The sequence below is a fragment of the Mirounga angustirostris genome, unplaced genomic scaffold (assembly GCF_029215605.1).
Source record: "Mirounga angustirostris isolate CCGP_5_RB_7025 unplaced genomic scaffold, mMirAng1.0.hap1 SCAF_5, whole genome shotgun sequence".
Classification (NCBI taxonomy): domain Eukaryota; kingdom Metazoa; phylum Chordata; class Mammalia; order Carnivora; family Phocidae; genus Mirounga; species Mirounga angustirostris.
Genome location: NW_026991713.1, coordinates 21,234,959 through 21,257,473, shown reverse-complemented (window position 1 = coordinate 21,257,473; position 22,515 = coordinate 21,234,959). Strand labels below are relative to the sequence as shown.

Sequence of the window (22,515 nt, the reverse complement as noted above, 5' to 3'; positions counted from 1 at the left end):
CTCTGATATGAAAAGAGCCATCATCATTTCTCTCCACCACAAGATGGTCAATATGAACAGTTACAGGAGCTGGTTCAAGGGATATTGTACTACTACGAGGACTGTCATCCTACAGAAAGGAGAAACAACATCAGCATATTGTTATTAAAGTAAATGATAAAATTAATCATTTCCTTAACAAATGTTACTTCAGTCAATATTTTTAATGAGTTAGAAATTTATCTTTATATGCTTCAGTTGATACAGTGAAAAACTGCCCATCCTATTTTTGTTTTCTAATTTCTAAGAAGGATCTCTTCGTCATTCCCCCACAAAGGCCACAAATTCATTTCAATAAATGCTAATAGAGTATATATTATAGAGATGACATATTCTTAGACATGAATCAAAGTCTAGGTAAGCAAAGTGAACATTTACAACATGAAAATATAAAAATACTTATTAACATACTTTTAAATTAATTTTTGTGTTAGAAACTTGTATCTTCATTGGCATCACTGTTGCAACAGTTTCATCTTCCAAAAAATGTTGAATATTAGTAAGAGAAGATGTAAAAAACTCAGTGCTAAAGTTTTCTATATGGCATTGCAGAAATCCATTTTTTTCTGCAAGCAAAGAGTGAACTACAGCACCAGGCCCACTCTCAAATCTCAGAGTAATCTCAGGAGTGGATTTGGAATGAATTATAGATTTATGATCTGAACCTACAGAAAAAGAACACATAAAAATTATAACTTGTAGCACTACTCAAAAGTGTCACTCTCAATTATTTGTCATTAAGACATTATTGTTACTTTGTACAATGTTGAAGAAATAATATCTTAAAGTTTTAATATTTACTTTTAAGGGATACTTACAGTACATTTATAATATACCATAAACAACCTTAACTTCAATTTTTATAGATGACTTTCCATTACAATAATGTTGACTTGTCTATATTTTCTATTTCTTTGGTACCATGCAAACATACGTCATGATATAAATCTGATATGATGCATACCTAAGATACTTACAATCCATCTGAGTGTATACCTATCTATACATCTGTAATATAATGGACAACTGTGATAAAGAAAAAATCATGGCATTTAAAGTGATTCTTAAGCCATTTCTCAAGAAGTAACAAAAGCCTGAAGTTTTGCACCTTCCTCATTAAAATTAGGTCCTTAAATAATTAGAAAAGTAAATAGACAAGACCTCATTAAAATGCCTCTATTAGAAGACAATTTTAAAACTGATATTATAGCAAAGGATATATACATACACACACACATTTATATATAATACACACATATATATGTATATATACACATACACACACACACACACACACACGCCTTGGCCTTGTTCCAAAAAAGAATTTGAGGTGGCTTACAGAGATAAATACTGATTTCAAAAACAAATTTTAAAATTTCAATAAAGCACCCATACAATATCTGATTTTAAAAAAACAAAAGTTCCCAATGCAACCACTTAAGTGAAATGACCCTCATGGTAACTATTTTACTTTATAATACCTAGCTCCAAAAAGAATAGGAGGCAACACGGTCATAGCATACTTATATAAAAAATAAGTAAGCAATGGAAAAGGATAGAACAGAAATGGATAGTAAGATTAGTAACTCTGAACGCATTATTTACTTTTCTGTGCCACAGGTGAACCAAAAATGAACTTCCTAGCAGCAAAGAGAAAAATAGGATTAGTTTCACAATTCATAGAACCCAGTGAGTTAAAAACAAACTAAATGTTCTGGAAAAGTGAAACTGTTTCAGTTACTGAAGTATCAAATTTATCAGTCTCGAATTTATCAGTCTTGGTTGTCTTAAGAAGACCCTACTAATTAAATTAATGATGGGGAGATGTTTATTTTCCCTCAGCATGGATGTGAATACTTCAGTCTTATAAAAGTCAAATGTAAACATATTTGTGAAGGAAGGGGATTAAGAAAATAAACATACTTATATTTATGCACCAAGGATAGATCTCCATACACAACTTATAATGGAGAGTTGTTTTTATAACTTTATTTCAGGTACAGAATGATGTTTAATCAATGTTACTACTACAGATTAACATTCAAGATAAATAAGATAGAAACAAGAAGAGTTCAAAAAAATTCTAAAGAATTTTTGAATTAAGAACTGATTTTTTTTTAAATAAAAGGTAAAACAGCCACAAATTGATAATGGTTAGTGTTCTTTCCTATATCAAGACAAACAAGAGTTAATGTGTCTATTTGATAATAAGAGCAATTAGAGGGACTCCTGGGTGGCTCAGTCATTAAGCGTCTGCCTTCGGCTCAGGTCATGATCCCGGGGTCCTGGGACTGAGTCCCACATCAGGCTCCCTGCTCAGCAGGAAGTCTGCTTCTCCCTCACCCACTCCCCCTGCTTGTGTTCCCTCTCTCGCTGTGTCTCTCTCTGTCAAATAAATAAATAAATCTTAAAAAAAAAAAAAGAGCAATTAGAAACAACTTGGTAAATGTGATTTTGTTTTGCCTTTTACCTATTTATCTACATATCTATACAGAGAGAGAGAGAAAGAGAAAGAGAGAGAAAGAGAGAGAGAGAGAGATACCTACTCACTCTAAGGAGCTGAGAGCCAGAAATAATTTCAAACAAAGAGTATTTATTTGGAGCAGAGATCAAACAAAATCCTCATTAGTCAAAACTCTTTCCTTTCTTCTACCTTTTAGGCCATGAAACTATTATGTAAAGGTCTTCCTATTAAAGGACTCCAAAATCCATACATTATAGAAAAACAAAAACAAACAAAAGCAAAAACAACTTTGCAATTTTAATTGGTCATGTCAGAGTGACAGCAGATATAAATCATAGATCAATCTTTGTTCGTATGGCTTATTGTTTGAAATGTTCAAGCTAAACTATTTTTTCTCCCTTTCCTTTTATCCCATTTCCCCTTTCTCCTTTCTTTTCCTTTGTTTTCTTCCTTCTTATTTTTTGTTTATCTTTAAACAACCAACTGACACAGTTGAGAAAAATAAGGCACTAGCACTGACTATACAACCCACATATACTAAGCATTTCAAAATGATTTCTTCAGTAAGGAACAACATGAAACAAAGTAATAGGACATGGTACTAAGTGACCCATTAAAAGTAAGTAAAAACAACTAAGCAACTGGAAATAATCTTAAGAGTGTACAATTTGAAGAGCAGTTTGGATTGGGAATAGAACAGGATCTAGGTTTTGAAATTTCTTTTGTCCACTATGAAACCTTTCCAATTATATATTTAGCTTCCTCTATTTTGCATGCCATTGGGATTTATACTTCTAATAGAAAATTCTTCAAATTTTTTAACAGATACATTGTAAACTGCAAGGTCTATACATAGAAAAAAGCCAGGAGACAATTTTTTTCTATGATGCTGGTTTAAAGACAAATGGCACATTTACCTGAAATTCCCAGGATGTGAGGTGATAGCATACTTATTTGATATCATGCAGGACTATGTATTTCAACATGTTATGTATCAGATTTAGCATTCTGTATATATAGCAAAAAAAAATATTACAGCTCAGTGACTTTTTAAAGACTTAAAAAATTGAATACTGTCATTTTAAATGCTTAGTAGAACTATTCTAAAAAATAAATTTCTTCAAATGACTGAAAACCATGAGTGGTAACTCCATATAAACTTTGAAAAAGGGATGGTTTTATGTGGTTTCCTCTTCATACACTGCATGTTTTGTTGTTCATATTCCTCTATGTCCAAGTGAATGTGTGCATCTTAGAACGAAGGACCATAAGAACATGATACATGATTTTTCCAAACACCAAGTATCATGCTGGACTCAGGAAATGTTTGTTTATAAGCAAGATAATGGAATATAAAAATTGACATTTATTCCAGCATTGAACTAAGTTGGACATTCTAGGATTACTTTATCATTCTTTTCATATAGAAAAGAACTCAGTTTTCTTAAACCTATTATATCAAAGAATGAGAAGACCAAAAGAGATGGCACTTAACAAATAAAACAAAAAGAAATTAGAGAATACATCTTCAACACATTATATTTCTAACAATCAAAATACTATATGAAAATAAGGTAATCTAAAAGAAATCTCTTACATTATTATAAACAAATGTAATTTTCCTTGAATTTATTTATACCAAAGACAGAACTGCTAAGGAATTATATGTATAAAAAACAAAACAAGTTTAAATCATATTAAAGTCTTACCTATTGGACGATTACAAAGGTAATGCCGAAGACTGATATTGCCTAACTGATCTGGTGTCACTTGGTCCACTTGAAGACAGATTTCCATATCTTCCCCTCGGATGTCAATTTCCCCATTAACACCAGTAATTTTAAACACCACAACTGACATCTAATAATGATTGCATAAATAATATTAGCATACCAAGTAATTCAAAACAAAATTTAAGAAATGACACAGGAAACTACTATAACCTCTAAAAACACAATTGTGACCTATAACCAAAAATATACTTTTGACCAACAAAACATGATTATACATTACAGTCACAAACTTCAGCTTCCTTTCTTCCTATTCAGTCAAGAGAGAATTTTTTTAGGTCACAAAGATTAATTATATGACATTTCTGTGTGAAATTATTTTCACTGAAGGCTGAACATATTTTCTAAGTCATCTGTAAGAATATTTCACTGGGTGGGAAGGGCTTAAACCAGTAACATACTTCTTTTGTAGAAAGTTCCTCATGAGGACTGACTACCATCAACCATCAAACTTGTTTTCAAAATATATTTAAGTGGAACTATGATAAAGGTCAAAAAAATAAAAGATGGAAAAGGACAGAAGCTCCCCTCCTCAGTGGGAGAAAAACAGATTTAGAGAGTGAAATTCAGAGAAAAACAATTCAATAGGAGGGAAGGAAGCAATTTCAAGAGTAGCAAGAGCAAAGTGAGTCGCTCACTACTATGGCAATTCACTTACATATATTAATGTCATAAAATGTGCGCATATTAAATATGAAATAAAGGTAAAACAGCCTTGTGGCTGGCATTTCTCTTCACAGAATCTCTCTGAAATGATTACCAGGTCTTGATTTTCTTGAACACCCTCTGAATTTGTACTGATGGCATCTGGAGAGGTTTCACCAAAATTCTGTAGCTTTGCACTGGTATTTGCACTGTCTGCAAGGCTCTGGTAATTTGTAGTCACGTTCTTTTTAATACCTGAAGTAATAAAGAAATAAACTAACAAATTAAAATCAATTTTACACATGATCCAACAATGTTACATTTATCTAACCAATATGAGGCATCCCTTCACTCTTTCTCAAGCAAAGGCTTGTTTAAAAGATAATAAGCAAAGAAAAATTAAATTGTAATTAGCTAGCAAATATTAAGAAATAACGTCCACAATAAAATGTTAGAGATACTAAAGCCCTAAACTTAGTATGAAAAAAAATCTAAAATGCTGACCACAGTTTCCTCATTGCTGGTCCAGTGCTGGAGTAGCAGGTTCCTGGTCAGCCAGCTTTTGCCTCTCCCTATGCTATCCTACTTTGAATAGTCCCAGTTTAACCACTTCAAATCCCCTGTCAGTAGCCTGTGGTAACTTTTAATTATCATATCTACATGAAGTTAATGCCACTACTGCCAATGTGATATCCTCCATTCTTAACCTACCTGCCTTAATTTCTCAGTGTGCTGTATTTCATTATTTCTCAAACTCTGTGGTCAAAGACAATCTTAAAAAAATTCTGTGCCCATCACAGACCAATATGTCAAAAAAATACCGTAAAAATGAATTACTAGAAAAAGTGGATGAGAAAAGCCCAAGTCATGACACAGCCTCAGTTTTTAAATTATTACACAGTTAACCCTTGAACAGTGTGAAGGCTAGGGGTGCTGACCTCCCATGTAGTCAAAAATCCACATTAACTTCTGACTCCCCCAAAACTTAATTACTAATAGTCTACTATTGACTGAAGTCAATTAACATATTTTGCATATTATATGTATTATATGCTGTATTCATATAATAAAAAAAGCTAGAGAAAAGAAAACATCATAAAAAAAATCACAAAAAAAATACATTTACAGTATTGTACTGAATTTATCAGAAAAAAAAAATCCACATATAAGTGGACCTGTGCAGTTCAAACCCATGTTGTTCAAGGGTCAACTGCATTTACTATTATATATTCAGCTTCTAACCCAGTGCCTGGAAACACAGTTGGTGCTCAAGAAATCATCTACTGAATGAAAGGAAACAATGTTTAGGGCCAGGGAAGATACATATAAATACAATTCCCATTTCACAGGGGCCTCTCAGAGGTTAAGAAGGCTTCCTTGATGAAACAATATATAAACTAAAGTGAAAAAGCATTCTAGGCACAGGTACAAAGACCCTGAGGTAGATAAACATTTGTCACAGTGAAGAAACTGTGAAGAGTGAATTTAGAGAAGGAGTAAAATGTTCTATATTACACCTGAAGTATAGCCAACACATGGGTAAACAGCAGAACCAGTTAAGTTGTGGCCATATCACACAGAGCACTGTCAGTAATGTTAAGGTTTTTAAACTTAACAACCTTATAGCAGGGAGAAGTTATCAGGATTAAAATGGGGATCAACGTGATACTATTCACATTTTTGTTTGTTTGTCTGAAGTAAGCTCTACACCCAACGTGGGGCTTGAACTCACGACCCTGAGATCCACAGTCATGTGGTCTACGTGGTCTATGGACTAAGTCAGCCAGGTGCCATGATAATTAACATTCTTAAGAGTATTGTGCCTGACTCTCGTCCTCCAAAGCTGTATGGAAAGCTTGCAGGGAACAAAAGCTCCCAAGAGCAAACCGGAGCAGATTACTTAGCCTGGACCCGGCAAGGGTGGGGCAATTCCGCCTCCGGCAAAGACATTTGGGAACCACGGCAACAGGCCCCTCCCCCAGAAGATCAGTAAGAACAGCCAGCCAACACCAAGTTTACCGATCAATGAGAATAGCAGAACTCCAGCACTAGGGGATACAGCACATAGAATTCATGGCTTCTTTTCCCGTGATTCTTTAGTCTTTCAAAGTTAAATTTTTTTAATTTTCTTTTTCTTTTTCTAATTTTTTTTTTAATTTTTCTTTTTCCCTTTTTCAACCAACATCTTATCAATCCCTTTTTTAAAAATCTTTTTTATTTTTCATTTTTTGAGTCATATTCTATCCCTTCATAGTAGTTAACCTTATTTTTGGAACATATATAAGTTGTTCTCTCTTTAAAATTTTGGGATACAGTTTCTTCTAACACACCAAAATATACGCTGAATCTCTAGTATATGGCATTGTTCTAGTCTCCTGCCTGATGACATTCTCTCCTTTTTTTTAATTCCTCTTCTTTCTTTTTTCAAACAACTTATTATCAATTCCTTTTATAAAACCTTTTATAAGGGGCGCCTGGATGGTTCAGTTGGTTAAGTGACTGCCTTCAGCTCAGGTCATGATCCCGGAGTCCTGGGATCGAGTCCCACATCGGGCTCCCGGCTCAGCAGGGAGCCTGCTTCTCCCTCTGACCCTCTCTGCTCTCATGCTGTTTCTCTCTCTCTCTCTCTCAAGTAAATAAATAAATAAGATTTTTTTAAAAAAATAGATAAAAAAATAAAATCTTTTATACTTTTCATCTTTACAGTCATATTCCATCCCTTCATTGTATTTACCCTTATTTTTGTACATATATAAGTTTTTCTTTCTTTAAAATTTTGGGAGGCACTTCTTTCTAACAGACCAAAATATGCCCAAAATCTAGTGTGTGGCACTGATCTATGCACCAGCCTGATCATATTTGATCATATTGCTTTTTTTTTTAATCTTTTTCCTTTCTTTCTCTTGCTTTTCCCCTGGTTTCAGGCCTCTTCTGGCTCAGTGTGTATTTTTCTGAGGTCGTTGTTACACTGTTAGCATTTTTTAAAAAAAGATTTTATTTATTTGACACAGAGAGAGAGATAGTGAGACAGAGAACACAAGCCGGGGAGTGCTAGGCAGGCTGAGGGAGAGGGAGAAGCAGGCTCTCCGCCGAGCAAGGAGCCTGATGCGGGACTCAATCCCAGGACCCTGGGATCACGACCCGAGCTGAAGGCAGCCGCTTAACTGACTGAGCCACCCAGACACTCCTACCCTGTTAGCACTTTGTTCTCTCATTCATCTATTCTACTCTGGACAAAATGACAAGACGGAAAAAATCACCTCAAAAAAAAGAACAAGAGATAGTAACGACTGCCAGGGACCTAATCAATATGGACATTAGTAAGATGTTGGAACTAGAGTTCAGAATGATGATTTTAAAGATACTAGCTGGGCTTGAAAAAAGCATGGAAGATATTAGAAAACCCTTTCTGGAGAAATAAAAGAACTAAGATCTAACTAAGTCAAAATCAAAAAGGCTATTAATGAGGTGCAATCAAAAATGGAGACTCTGCTAGGATAAATGAGGCAGAAGACAGAATTAGTGATATAGAAGACCAAATGATGGAAAATAAAGAAGCTGAGAAAAAGAGAGATAAACAACTACTGGATCATGAGGGCAGAATTCAAGTGATAAGTGATACCATAAGATGAAACAATATTAGAATAATTGGGATCCCAGAAGAAGAAGAAAGACAGAGAGGGGCAGAAGGTATACGTAGGAGCAAATTATAGCAGAGAACTTCCCTAATTTGGGGAAGGAAACAGGCATCAAAATCCAGGAGGCACAGAGAAACTCCTCAAAATCAATAAAAATAGGTCAACACCCCAACATCTAATAGTAAAACTTACGAGTCTCAGAGACAAAGAGAAAATCCTGAAAGCAGCTTGGGACAAGAGATCTGTAACTTACAATGGTAGAAACATTAGATTGGCAACAGACCTATCCACAGAGACCTGGCAGGCCAGAAAGGACTGGCATGATATAGTCAGAGCACTAAATGAGAAAAATATGCAGCCAAGAATACTATATCCAGCTAGGCTGTCATTGAAAATTGAAGGAGAGATCAAAAGCTTCCAGGACAAACAAAAACTAAAGGAATTTGCAAACACGAAACCAGCCCTACAAGAAATATTGAAAGGGGTCCTCTAAGCAAAGAGAGAGCCTAAAAGTAACATAGACCAGAAAGGAACACACAGACAATATACAGTAACAGTCACCTTACAGGCAATACAATGGCACTAAATTCCTATCCTTCAATAGTTACCATGAATGTAAATGGGCTAAATGCCCCAATCAAAAGACACGGGCTATGAAATTGGATAAAAAAACAAGACCTATCAATATGCTGTCTGCAAGAGACTCATTTTAGACCCAAAGACAACTCCAAATTGAAAGTGAGGGGGTGGAAAACCATTTACCATGCTAATGGACACCAAAAGAAAGCTGGGGTGGCAATCCTCATATCAAACAAATTAGATTTTAAGCCAAAGACTATAATAGGAGATGAGGAAGGACACTATATCCTACTTAAAGGGTCTATCCAACAAGAAGATCTAACAACTGTAAATATCTATGCCCCTAACATGGGAGCAGCCACTTATATAAGCCAATTAATAACAAAAGCAAAAAAAAAAAAAAAAAAAAAAGCGCAAAGAAACACATCAACAACAATACAATAATAGTAGGGGACTTTAACACCCCCTCACTGAAATGGACAGATCATCTAAGCAAAAGATCAACAAGGAAATAAAGACTTTAAATGACACACTGGACCAAATGGACTTCACAGATATATTCAGAACATTCCATCCCAAAGCAACAGAATACACATTCTTCTCTAGTGCCCATGGAACATTCTCCAGAATAGATCACATTCGAGGTCACAAATCAGGTCTCAACTGGTACCAGAAGATTGGGATCATTCCCTGCATAGTTTCAGACCACAATGCTTTGAAACTAGAACTCAATCACAAGAGGAAATTCGGAAAGAACTCAAATACATGGAGGCTAAAGAGCATCCTACTAAAGAATGAATGGGTCAACTCAGGATATTAAAGAAGAATTAAAAAAATTCATGGAAACCAATGAAAATGAAAACACAACTGTTCAAAATCTTTGGGATGCAGCAAAGGCAGTCCTAAGAGGAAATTATATAGCAATACAAGCCTTTCTCAAGAAACAAGAAAGGTCTCAAATATACAACTTAACTCTACACCTAAAGGAGCTAGAGAAAGAACAGCAAATAAAGCCTAAACCCAGCAGGAGAAGAGAAATAATAAAGATCAGAGCAGAAATCAATGAAATAGAAACCAAAAGAACAGTAGAACAGATCAACAAAACTAGGAGCTGGTTCTTTGAAAGAATTAACAAGATTGATAAACCCCTGGCCAGACTTATCAAAAAGAAAAGAGAAAAGACCCAAATAAATAAAATCATGAATGAAAGAGGAGAGAGCATGACCAACACCAAAGAAATACAATTATAAGAACATATTATAAGCAACTATAGGTCAGCAAAATCAGATAATCTGGAAGAAATGGATGCATTCCTAGAGATGTATCAAGTACCAAAACTGAACCAGGAAGAAATAGAAAACCTGAACAGACCTATAACCACTAAGGAAATTGAAGCAGTCATCAAAAATCTCCCAACAAACAAAAGCCCAGGGCCACATGGCTTCCCGGGGGAATTCTACCAAACATTTCAAGAAGAATTAATACCTATTCTTCTGAAACTGTTCCAAAAAATAGAAATGGAAGGAAAACATCCCAACTCATTTTATGAGGCCACCATTACCTTACATTACCTTAATTCCAAAACCAGACAAAGACTCCATTAAAAAGGAGAATTAGAGACCAATATCCTTGATGAACATGGATGCAAAAATTCCACCAAAATACTAGCCAATAGGATCCAACAGTACATTAAAAGGATTATTCACCACAACCAAGTGGGATTCATCCCTGCGCTGCAAGGTTGGTTCAACATCCGCAAATCAATCAATGTGATACAATACATTAATAAAAGAAAGAACAAGAACCATATGATCCTCTCAATAGATGCAGAAAAAGCATTTGACAAAGTACAGCATCCTTTCTTGATCAAAACTGTTCAGAGTATAGGGATGGAGGGCACATACATCAATATCATAAAAGCCATCTATGAAAAACCCACAGCGAATATCATTCTCAATGGGGAAAAACTGAGAGCTTTCCCCCTAAGGTTGGGAACACGGCAGGGATGTCCACTATCACCACTGCTATTCAACACAGTATTAGAAGTCCTAGCCACAGCAGTCAGATAACAAAAAGAAATAAAAGGCATCCAAATCAGCAAAGAAGTCAAACTCTCACTCTTTGCAGATGATATGATACTTTATGTGGAAAACCCAAAAGACTCCACCCCAAAACTGCTAGATCTTATACAGGAATTCAGTAAAGTGGCAGGATATAAAATCAATGCACAGAAATCAGTGGCATTCCTATACACAAACAGCAAGACAGAAGAAAGAGAAATTAAGGAGTCGATCCCATTTACAATTGCACCCAAAACCATAAGATACCTAGGAATAAATCTAACCAAAGAGGCAAAGAATCGGTCCTCAGAGAACTATAAAATACTCATGAAAGAAATTGAGGAAGACACAAAGAAATGGAAAAACGTTCCATGCTTATGGATTGGAAGAACAAATATTGTAAAGATGTCAATGCTACCTAGAGCAATCTACAGATTCAATGCAATCCCCATCAAAATACCAGTTTTTTCAAAGAAATGGAACAAATCATCCTAAAATTTGTATGGAACCAGAAAAGACCCCGAATAGCCAGAGGAATGTTGAAAAAGAAAAGCAAAGTTGGTGGCATCACAATTCCGGACTTCCAGCTCTATTACAAAGCTGTCATCATCAAGACAGTATAGTACTGGCCCAAAAACAGACACATAGATCAATGGAACAGAATAGAGAGCCCAGAAATGGACCCTCAACTCTATGGTCAACTCATCTTCGACAAAGCAGGAAAGAATGTCCAATGGAAAGAAGACAGTCTCTTCAACAAATGGTGTTGGGAAAATGGGACAGCCACAAGCAGAAGAATGAAACTGGACCATTTTCTTACACCACACACAAAATAGACTCAAAATGGTTGAAAGACCTAAATATGAGACAGGAGTCCATCAAAATCCTAGAGGAGAACACAGGCAGCAACCTCTTCGACCTCAGCTGCAGCAACTTCTTCCTAGAAACATCGCCAAAGGCAAGGGAAGCAAGGGCAAAAATGAACAATTGGGACTTCATCAAGATAAAAAGCTTTTGCACAGCAAAAGAAACAGTCAACAAAACCAAAAGACAACCGAAAGAATGGGAGAAGATATTTGCAAATGACATATTAGATAAAGGGCTAGTATCCAAAATCTATAAAGAACTTCTTAAACTCAACACCCAAAGAACAAAGAATCCAATCAAGAAATGGGCAGAAGACATGAACAGACATTTTTCCAAAGAAGACATCCAAATGGCCAACAGACACATGAAAAAGTGCTCAACATCGCTCGGTATCAGGGAAATCCAAATCAAAACCTCAACGAGATACCACCCCACACCAGTTAGAATGGCTAAAATTAACAAGTCAGGAAATGACAGATGTTGGCGGGGATGCGGAAAAAGGGGAACCCTCCTACACCGTTGGTGGGAATGCAAGCTGGTGAAGCCACTCTGGAAAACAGTATGGAGGTTCCTCAGAAGGTTGAAAATAGAGCTACCATACGACCAAGCAATTATACTACTGGGTATTTACCCCAAAGATACAAATGTAGGAATCCGAAGGGGTACATGTACCCCAATGTTTATAACAGCAATGTCCACAATAGCCAAACTATGGAAAGAGCTAAGATGTCCATCGACAGATGAATGGATCAAGATGTGGTGTGTGTATATATATATATATACACACACACAATCGAATATTATACAGCCATCAATAGGAATGAAATCTTGCCACTTGCAACGACCTGGATGGAGCTGGAGGGTATTATGCTGAGTGAAATAAGTCAATCAGAGAAAGACAAGGATCATATGATCTCACTGATATGAGGAATTCTTAATCTCAGGAAACAAACTGAGGGTTGCTGGAGTGGTGGGGGTGGGAAGGATGGGTGGCTGGGTGATAGACATTGGGGAGGGTATGTGCTATGGTGAGCACTGTGAATTGTGTAAGACTGTTGAATCACAGACCTGTACCCCTGAAACAAATAATACATTATATGTTAAAAAAAAGAAACATATAGTAGGAAGGGAAAAATGAAGGGGGGAAAATCGGAGCGGGAGACGAACCATGAGACACTATGGACTCTGAGAAACAAACTGAGGGTTCTAGAGGAGAGGGGTGTGGGGGGATCGGTTAGCCTGGTGGTGGGTATTAAAGAAGGCACGTATTGAATGGAGCACTGGGTTTTTTATACGCACACAATGAATCATGGAACACTATTATCAAAAACTAATAATGTAATGTATGGTGATTAACATAACATAATAAAAAAAAAGAGTATTGTGCCTGGGGCGCCTGGGTGGCTCAGTCGTTAAGAGTATTGTGCCTATGGAACAAAGAATGAATTGGAAATTCACAAGAAGAGAAATGGGAAGACGGTTAGGAGCCTATGGTGTGATGGCAGTCCCAACTACATGTTTGTTCATTAGTATGTATATTCAAAAATATGTATACACATGCATAGGTACTGTATATCTGTACACATATGTGTGGTGTGTACATATATAAACATACACGTATAGAAAAACACATAGAAAAACATCTGGAAATATATATATAAAAAGTTGATGGCAGTTATTTCTAGAGTGGGGAATAGTATCAAGGATAGAATAAGGGTGGTATTAAAGTGACACTTTCAATTTTTACTCCACATATTTCCATAATATCTGATTTCTTTATAACGAGAAAGTATTCATATACTTCTTGTAAAATTAAAACAAAAGGACACAAAAAACAAGAGTCTCTTCCTAAGGCAAATCAATTCTTCTGACATAAAGAAAATCATTATGGTTCAGGAGAACTAGAAATTTATAGTCACATATCGTTTAACTGTTACAGACAGGGGCGCCTGGGTGGCTCAGTCGGTTAAGCTACTGACTCTTAGTTTCAGGTCAGGTCGTAATCTCAGTCAGGGTGGTAGAATCAAGCCCCGCATCAGGCTCTTTACTCAGGGCAGAATCTGGTCAGGATTCTCTGTCCCGCCCTCTCCTTCCCCGTTCTTTCGCTCTCATTCATTCATTACATACATACATACATAAATAAATAAATGTTACACACAGAATCAATCCCCTTATATTTTCAAGATCCAAAAAACAGTCTACTGCTGGAATCTATTCAAAGTCAGTAATTAGAAATGCAGACAAAAATTTATGAACATTGATATGAATTATAGCATTTTTATAACCACAGAAAACTATAAATAATCTAAGCATTCACTATCAGGGAAATGATTAAAAAAGGTCATGGTACAGAGGCACCTGGGTGGCTCAGTTGGTTAGATGCCCGACTCTTGATTTTGGCTAGGGTCATGATCTCAGGGTGATGGGATCGAGCCTGCCTGGAGCCCCACGCTGGTCTGCACGCCAGGGGTGGAGCCTGCTCGGGATTCTCTCTGTCTCTCTCCCTCTTCTTTTGCCCCTCCCCCCTGCGCATGCGCACTCTCTCTCAATAAATAAAATCTTTAAAAACAAGTCATGGTACATTTTCATGTCAATTTAATATAGATTTTAAAAATATTTTCAAAGGAGTTTAAATAGTTAGAAATGATTACAAGTGATAAAAAGTAGGTTAAAAAACATATATATAGAATGACACCAAATACATACATATATGAATATATACACAAAGTCATAGAATAAATTATGGTATCTAATTGTGAGACCTTTGGGTTATTTTATTTTCCAAATTGTAGTTGTCTGTATTTCCAAGTTTTCTATATTGAGTGGAAGTCACTTTTATTATTTAATTTTTAGAAATAATAATAAGGAAATCACTAATGCTTTCTGAGAGCAATTGGGGATATTTTCTACAGGAACACTGTTTTTGAAGTATAGTTTGATCATAAAGCAGAAATCTGCTAAGGTAGGATTTTAAGCAATAAAGGGAGCTGGGGAACTAGGCAACAGAGCTATCTGTGAATCTAGAATAGAGTTCTATGACCCATATCAGTACCTCTTCTACACACGTGGTAATCATTTCCCAAGTCTGGGGATCTAGGATAAAATACTGGTTGGTTAAAAGCTTAGGCTCTTGGATCCATCTAGCTGAGTTCCAAAACTGCCCCTCTCACTTCCTGACTGTATACTAATTTCTCTAAGCTTCAGTTTCTGAAGCTATGAGCACTTCTTCACCCTAAGCTGTTTTCAACATCATCAGTAATAGGCTTATTATCCTTCATTCACAAAGTAATTTGTATTTATGTCTGGTCTCACTTACTTCAGTGTCTGGCAACTCATCTCTAGCTATGGCCCATGCTTTCATTCCTGTTCACAAAGTCCCCAATGTCTTAGTGATGGGAATGCATTTAATACTTTCTAATACATTCCTAGTAGTCTCCTGGGGGCATTAGTTGGCTCTGAGTAAAATGGGGGAATCATGTAGTTCCATCATTCATAATCATGTACCTGACAGAATCCTAGCTATGGAGATGAGTAGATCCAGTCAGGAAAAATTCCAGTCTTAGGACCAACATAATTGAGAATTCATCAAGCAAATTAAGCCAACCTAACCAAAATTTCACATAAAGGAGTCTCTATGACAAGAAGCTAATAGCATTCATGTGGTTTGCTTTATGCTCTAAATGACTATATACAAATAATTGCTGTATGTGGCCATAAAAAAGCAACAGAAGAACCATTAGAAAGTTAGGTACAATGCTCTTTGTATTATATAGGTATGTATGTGTGTAAATAAAATAAGTCTTTTGGGGGCTATAATTTATTATTGAATAAAACTAAAAATACTTAAACATCACTTCTAAGATTTGAATATTTAATATGAATTTACCTTTTTCCAAAAATATATGAGTATCACTTCCATCACTTTCTAACAACTGTTCTTCCAGTATCATACTGTCAAGTGAAATGGTATCCAGTGAGGTCTGTGAGGAGCTTCTCTTCATGTTCTTAGAAGAAACACAGAGTGGAGCCAGACTGGGCAGGATACGTTCCTTAGGCTTTCCACTGTTTACAAAATTATTAGAAAAACATCACATTAAACCTATTTTTCTATGTGTTAACTCTAGCAATGCCTTATTTTGTCATGAGGTTTACTGTCCAAAAACAAAATATGCCCCCACCACAAACATATGCACAGAAAACCAACCCCCCCCCCCCAAATTCCAGTAGTATGTTGTTACCTTAAAGATGACTGAGATGTAAGTGTTCTAACTGTCGGTGCTTCTTCTTGATTGATTTCTAGGTTCTCAGAGAGTGAAGCTGTTTCTGGAAGCAAATCTTCAGCTTTAAAGACTGGCTCTATGGTTTCATGTCCTCTACTACTTAAACTATTTGAAAGTATGTTTTGATTACCATCAGTATCAAAGGATAGCAAATTTGAATCTTCTCTGTGGTTTAAGACACTAATTGAATCCGTATAAGATGAATCCTTTTTGTCACTTGTTTCTGATCCAATTTCTCCTGATCCACTTTTGCAGACAATTCCACTACTTTCATCTTCACTTATTTTCCCTAAATTTTTATCTGATAAACAATCCAGAAAAGAAATACCTTTTTGCAGATTTGTATCACTAGCTGATTTAAAAAGCAAAGGATCCTTCGAAGGCACATGGCTCAGGTCAACACTCATAGATCTGTTGTCTGACATGAGGTTAACAGTTACGCTTCTAATTTGATTTATACCACTACTATCTTGTTTCCTTTTGGAAGACAAAAATTCTCCATTTTCTGTAGGCAAATAATCAGGAACCATTGGGCTCACGCTTTCAGCAACAGGAGACTTAAGAGTATTTCCTTGATCCACTGGATGTAGCAAAAGAGCCACTTCTGCACTTTTAAGTAAAATTCCAATACAAATGGATGCCTGACTAGCAGGAGTGCCAGTCACAGCTTCTACATCTTTCCTTAAGTTCTCCAAAAGCAGAATAAGTGACTCATGGAGGAAAAGCAAGAGCAGATACTGGTAGTGATTGATCTGCATACTGACATGCTTATGAATGTGAACTAGGACATGAACATCTGCATCTGATGGTGAAGAGGAAAATCTTAAAAATGTATCTGAAGGTTTCTGACTACCATTTGTCAAGGGCTCAGATTCTGTACTGTAATACTCTTTCAAGAGCTTCTTCCGCTTGAGACGGCCAGTCAGATCACTAGATTCACTTCGTGATGTATTTAGACATACTTGATTACAAGACTGTAGCTCTTTTTGTGACACTGCATACCTTGTTGGTAAGCAAATCCAGATGGAAAGAGGGAAAGAGTCTACAAAATTTATTGGTCGCCCTTTCCCACTCTTTGTCCCTTCATAATCTATCCAAAATTGAGAAAAGTACAAAGCCCAAACATCTGTGGCAGCAGAAGTTTTAAGAGTGTGTTTATTCAACTTGGGAGTAATATTTCCTTTATAAACTTCATGCATTTTAGTATCTTGTTCATGAGCATGTCTCTGGAAGATTGGATGCAAAAGATTAAAATTGTCACCAGATTTGGGGAAGCTGGTATATGCTTTACTGAAAAAATCACAATCTTTAAAGTCTTGAAACAAAGCTTCTAGATCAGAATGTCGACAGTTTGGACAATGCCTTGTATTTGTGGCAATCATTTCAGAACTCTGAATAGAAACTGCATGTGGTTGATCTTGATGACATTCAGATTTCATTTCAGAAGGAATGACAAACTACAAGAGAAAAAACATTAATCTAACTTACAAATCCATATACATCTGAAGATAAACTAATCAGAAACATAATTTAGCTCAGGACTTCTTTTTGGTGTTTCCCCCCAGAACACTACTTTCCTACCCAGACATAAAATACCAACTCTCTCCCCCAAACATTTTTATTAAACCAAGGAAAAGGGACTTAACTGATTAACCACTAAGAAAAAAACAACTTACAAAAACCATAAATAATGAATAGTGAACATAATATATATGCATATTTGCATACAACATATCACAAAACAAAACAAACAACAACAAAATGAAACTAAATTAAATCAGTTATTACTAAAAGCTTACTATACCCTAAGTATATAAGTGGTAAGTTTGGAAAAAGGAACTTTTTCTTAGGATATTTTAAATCCAAGAGATTTGGAGGATGACTGGATGGGTAAATGGAATGACTGGAGAGATGTCATTAGAATGACTTTTCTGGGATAAAACTATTAAGAAAATAAACTTTAGAGGACAGGTCAAACTATTTACTAAAATAATTTTTCAGAAATAACCTCAGTCCTCAAAATATTCACATCAAAGAGTTCAAAGGGACTGGTTTTAAAACTGTACATATTGAGAAAGTGTAAAGATCATTACATAACTGTCTTAGAGTATAATAGTAAATAAAATTGTAAAATAAAATAATTGTTATAAAATGTGTCTTTTTATATTGAATATAGTAAGATCTTCGAGGAAATCTTTAAAACATTTTTGTGATGTAGGAGTTTTATTCATAACCTCATTTTACAGAGAAGAAATTAAAGGTATAGAAACTTAGAGTACCAGCAACACACCTAGAAACTGAAATTTTTCATCCATGTCCAAGTCTTATTCTATTTACTACACTATAGTAGCTGTTTTATTAAAAAAAAAAAACTTCCCTCCTTTAGAGCTAAAATATGCATGGGATTCAGATTATCAACTACTTGGCTGTAATACAAATCAACTTCCTATTATCTTTGGATATCAGTAACAGGAACAGAGTAACTGAAAAATTAAACACAGATCTAACTTACTAGTTCTGTTGTATTAATTACCACTTTTGAAAGAAAAATTTTATCTGGTCTGGTAAGATGTAGGAAAAAAAATGACTAAATTTTATTTCTGCTTACCTCCAAATGGATGAGCAGTGATAAAATAAAAGTTTTTCCAAACTTAGCACTTATATACTTAGAGTATAGTAAGCTTTTAGTAATACTTTTAGTAATACTGATTTAATTTAGAAAGAAGGGGGGAAAACAGTCACTTAAAGCTTTTTAAATTAAAAATCAAAACTAAAACTGAAATTTCAAAATCAAAATTAAGATTACAATAAAGTTGATTTATATTTGAGTACCTATCTTAAATCCTAGAAATTCTAATGCTATTAACTTCTCTAAAAACAGTTTTGGGGCGCCTGGGTGGCACAGTCGGTTAAGCATCCAACTCTTGGTTTCAGCTCAGGTCCTAACCTCAGGGTCATGAGATCGAGCCCCACACTGGGCTCTGTACCCAGTGCAGCGTCAGCTTGAGACTCTCCCTCTGCCCCTGTCCCCACCTCTCTCTCTCTCTCAAGTAAATAAATAAATCTTTAATAAAAAAAGGAAAGAAATATGGTTTTGTTGTTACAGCCACTTGTTTACATGGTACCTTTAGCATTAAGCCATCAACTCGAATATCAACATGCTCATCAGATTTTGAATGGTCATTCAACTTGTATACAGCCATAAATTGATTAAGACTCTGTTTTAAATCCAACAGAAATTGATTTAACCATAGAATACTTCTTTCATCCACAGTAAACTGTAGTGCATTCAGTTGGCTATAAAGGTTGGCAGATGGAACTGTGGAGAAAAAAAATTAGAAAAAAATTTTTAATGAACAGATAGTCTAAATCTTCCTTGAGAGAAAACATTTTTAACAACTTTTATTCTTTTTAAATTAAGATAATAAGGTTTTGAAATTTTATTTACAAAATTAAAGTGACATGTGGATGATAGCAAACACTTTTAGATAGACAAAACAAGATTTTTCTATGCTTCACTAACTGAAAATATACTACTTAATCTAAAACTATCAGTATGAATAGGAAGTACTATTTAGATCTCTTTTCCTAATGTTATAGTCACCAAGAAGCAAACTTCAAAAAACCTTACCTTCTTGATGAAGTATCACATCACAGTTGTGGTCCTTAATCAGATATTTCTGTAAGGACTTATACTACATGCATGCAATCCGAATCCTCTAAAATATGAGAACAGTGACTTATGAAAGTCGTAAACAAGGCAGATCTCCTTGAGAGGCCATACACTTTTATTCTCCACTTAATCCTAACCCTAGAATAGTGCTTGGTGCAAAGTAAAAACTCAAGTATCTAGTAAATAATAAAAGGAATATACTCTTTTTCATAGCTCCCCCCAAATATTAGAATGCTCAGGAGTTGGATAAATGTTTTAGTGCTAATTTATATTAAACAAATATTCACAATTATAGTATATATCACTTCCTGTAATCCTTTTGTTTATACCATAAAAGCCATTATTATTTTCAGAGTATCTTTTATTTATAAAAAATCTTTTATTCTAAACATTCAGACCTATTTACTTCTAGTAAAGCAAATAGCATGCATATCTAGAACTTTTCGACAATAATAATTTAGGAAAATAAACCCAAGGAATAGGATATCAATAAAGAGACAGTATTATAATAATGTCCTGAATAGGACATTTTTGGCATTCATTCATTCATTTGTTCATTCATTCCTTCATTCATTTTCTTTCAACAAAGATTCACTGAACACCAACTACATTTTGTGTATGGTGTAAAGTAATAAAAGTAATAAAAAGTCCGTAGGTTTTTATTCAAGACAGACACAGAGGTAGAAAAATTGCAATTCAAGTCCAACAGAGACAGCCAATTGGGATGTGGAGGTGCTTGTATTTGAAAATAGAAAGGCAGCGAGATGCTGAGATCACATCACTCTAGAAGGAAGGAAGAAAGGCCTCTCAATTATAGACTTTGTGATGATGACAGCTACAGAGAGGACTAGAGAGCAAATGCAGTCCCCAAGGCTACAGTACAGAAGGAAAGAAGAACCCGGGCTCTGCAGATCTGGGACAGAGAAAGAAACCTGGTGTACTAAGCAGTAGAAAAGTCTATACAGTATCTAACAGAGGATTACTTATGAAATAGATTATTATACAGTTATTAAAGATATTTAAAATAAACCTGTAGAAACCTGGAATATGCTCATATCATCAAGGGGAAAGGACAGGATGTAAATAAAACATATAATAGAAACACATATATTAAAAACAGGACTAGGAACACTATGCTTATGGTTATGGTCTGAACCATGTCCCCTCAAAATTGATATGCTAATAAAGTTCTAACTCAGGGTATCTCAGAATATGACTGTATTTGGAGAAAGAACTTTTAAAGATGCAATCATGGTAAATATGAGTTCATGTGGGTGGGCCCTAGTCCAATATGATCGGCATTATTAGGAAACACAGAGGAAAGACCCCATGAAAAGATAGAAATCTACAAGCCAAGGAGAGGTCTTTGAAGAAACGACCCTGCTGACACTTGATCTAGAACTTACAGTCTCAAGAATTATGAGGAAATACATTTCTTTTGTTTGAATCACCCAGCCTATGGTACTTTGTTATGACAGCCCTAGCAAATTCATACACTTATGTTTTAGCAGAAGTCATCTCTAAATTGTAGGCTTGTGAGCAATTATTTTTGGCATTTAAAAAAAAATAACCCATAATATATATTACATTTACAATATTTAAAAAGTGATATATTTTAAAGTTGGGTTGCTTAACAAAGAGATGAAATGTAAGGACTGAAAATGGATCTTTGTACATGGGGATTCAATGCACTCTCCTCTTTATTTTTATGTATGTTTGAAATTTTTGATAATGAACAGTTAAATTAAAAACAGTTAAAAGTAACCTAGCAATTCCACCCCTAAGTATCTATGGAGCTAGGGTTTAAATTGCTGAGAAGGAATCTTACATTTTTATCAGAAAAAATATATATATTGTAAAATGAGATTATATTCCTTTGGCACATGTTAACAAAACTGATAGAAATAAATAAACCTAGATTAGGAATCAGAAATCCTGGAAACTAGTCTTAACTCTGAAGAATTACTAGTTCAGTGATGTATTAGTTAAAGAAAACAATGATTTGTGAGAGGTGCGGAAGGCTGGAAACAATGGGATTCTCCAATTATAGACAAATGGTTGTGAATATCCTAGGAAGGCGTGTAATATAGCTGGGGACTGGAGGGAAGACACACAACGAATTTTGATATAGATGACCCATCCTTGAGTTTCAGCTGTGCCATCTTACTAAGGTGCTGAGCAAATGTCTTAACTTAATTTCCTCATTGTTTTAGTCAGGAAGGTAGAAAAGAGAAACAAATGAGAAATAACAAAAGACTACTGAAAACCATGAAGATGGTGAGAATTAGATCCCAAAACTTTGGCACAAACAAGAATTAAATGGTTAGACAGTTAAACAAAAAGGTACACATAAACAAAGGCAAATTTTAGTTTGCACAACTCCTGGATGAACTGAGACAATAGTATAGAAATTTACCATTCAAAGAACACAAATGTATAATTATTTTAACCTTAGGACCCCAAAATACCTTACAAACAAA

The 22,515-nt window shown here is 35.1% G+C and overlaps 1 protein-coding gene across 6 annotated transcripts in view; it reads right to left on the bottom strand.

Annotated features, from left to right (window-relative positions):
• The window catches only part of BLTP3B (bridge-like lipid transfer protein family member 3B), a 120,705-nt gene that overhangs the window by 31,693 nt on the left and 66,497 nt on the right, over nucleotides 1-22,515 (bottom strand). For 4 of the 6 annotated variants that reach the window (XM_045872770.3, XM_045872769.3, XM_045872773.3 and 1 more), the window contains 7 exons: nucleotides 19,488-19,681; nucleotides 16,321-17,819; nucleotides 15,969-16,144; nucleotides 5,054-5,193; nucleotides 4,213-4,363; nucleotides 451-704; nucleotides 1-109 (listed from right to left, as the gene is read on the bottom strand). In XM_045872770.3, the coding sequence (XP_045728726.1) occupies nucleotides 1-109; nucleotides 451-704; nucleotides 4,213-4,363; nucleotides 5,054-5,193; nucleotides 15,969-16,144; nucleotides 16,321-17,819; nucleotides 19,488-19,681 (2,523 nt within the window). Of the gene's footprint in view, nucleotides 110-450; nucleotides 705-2,706; nucleotides 3,512-4,212; nucleotides 4,364-5,053; nucleotides 5,194-15,968; nucleotides 16,145-16,320; nucleotides 17,820-19,487; nucleotides 19,682-22,515 lie in introns of those variants that run through there. The other 2 variants (XR_010411378.1, XM_064590747.1) reach the window with 2 other exon arrangements.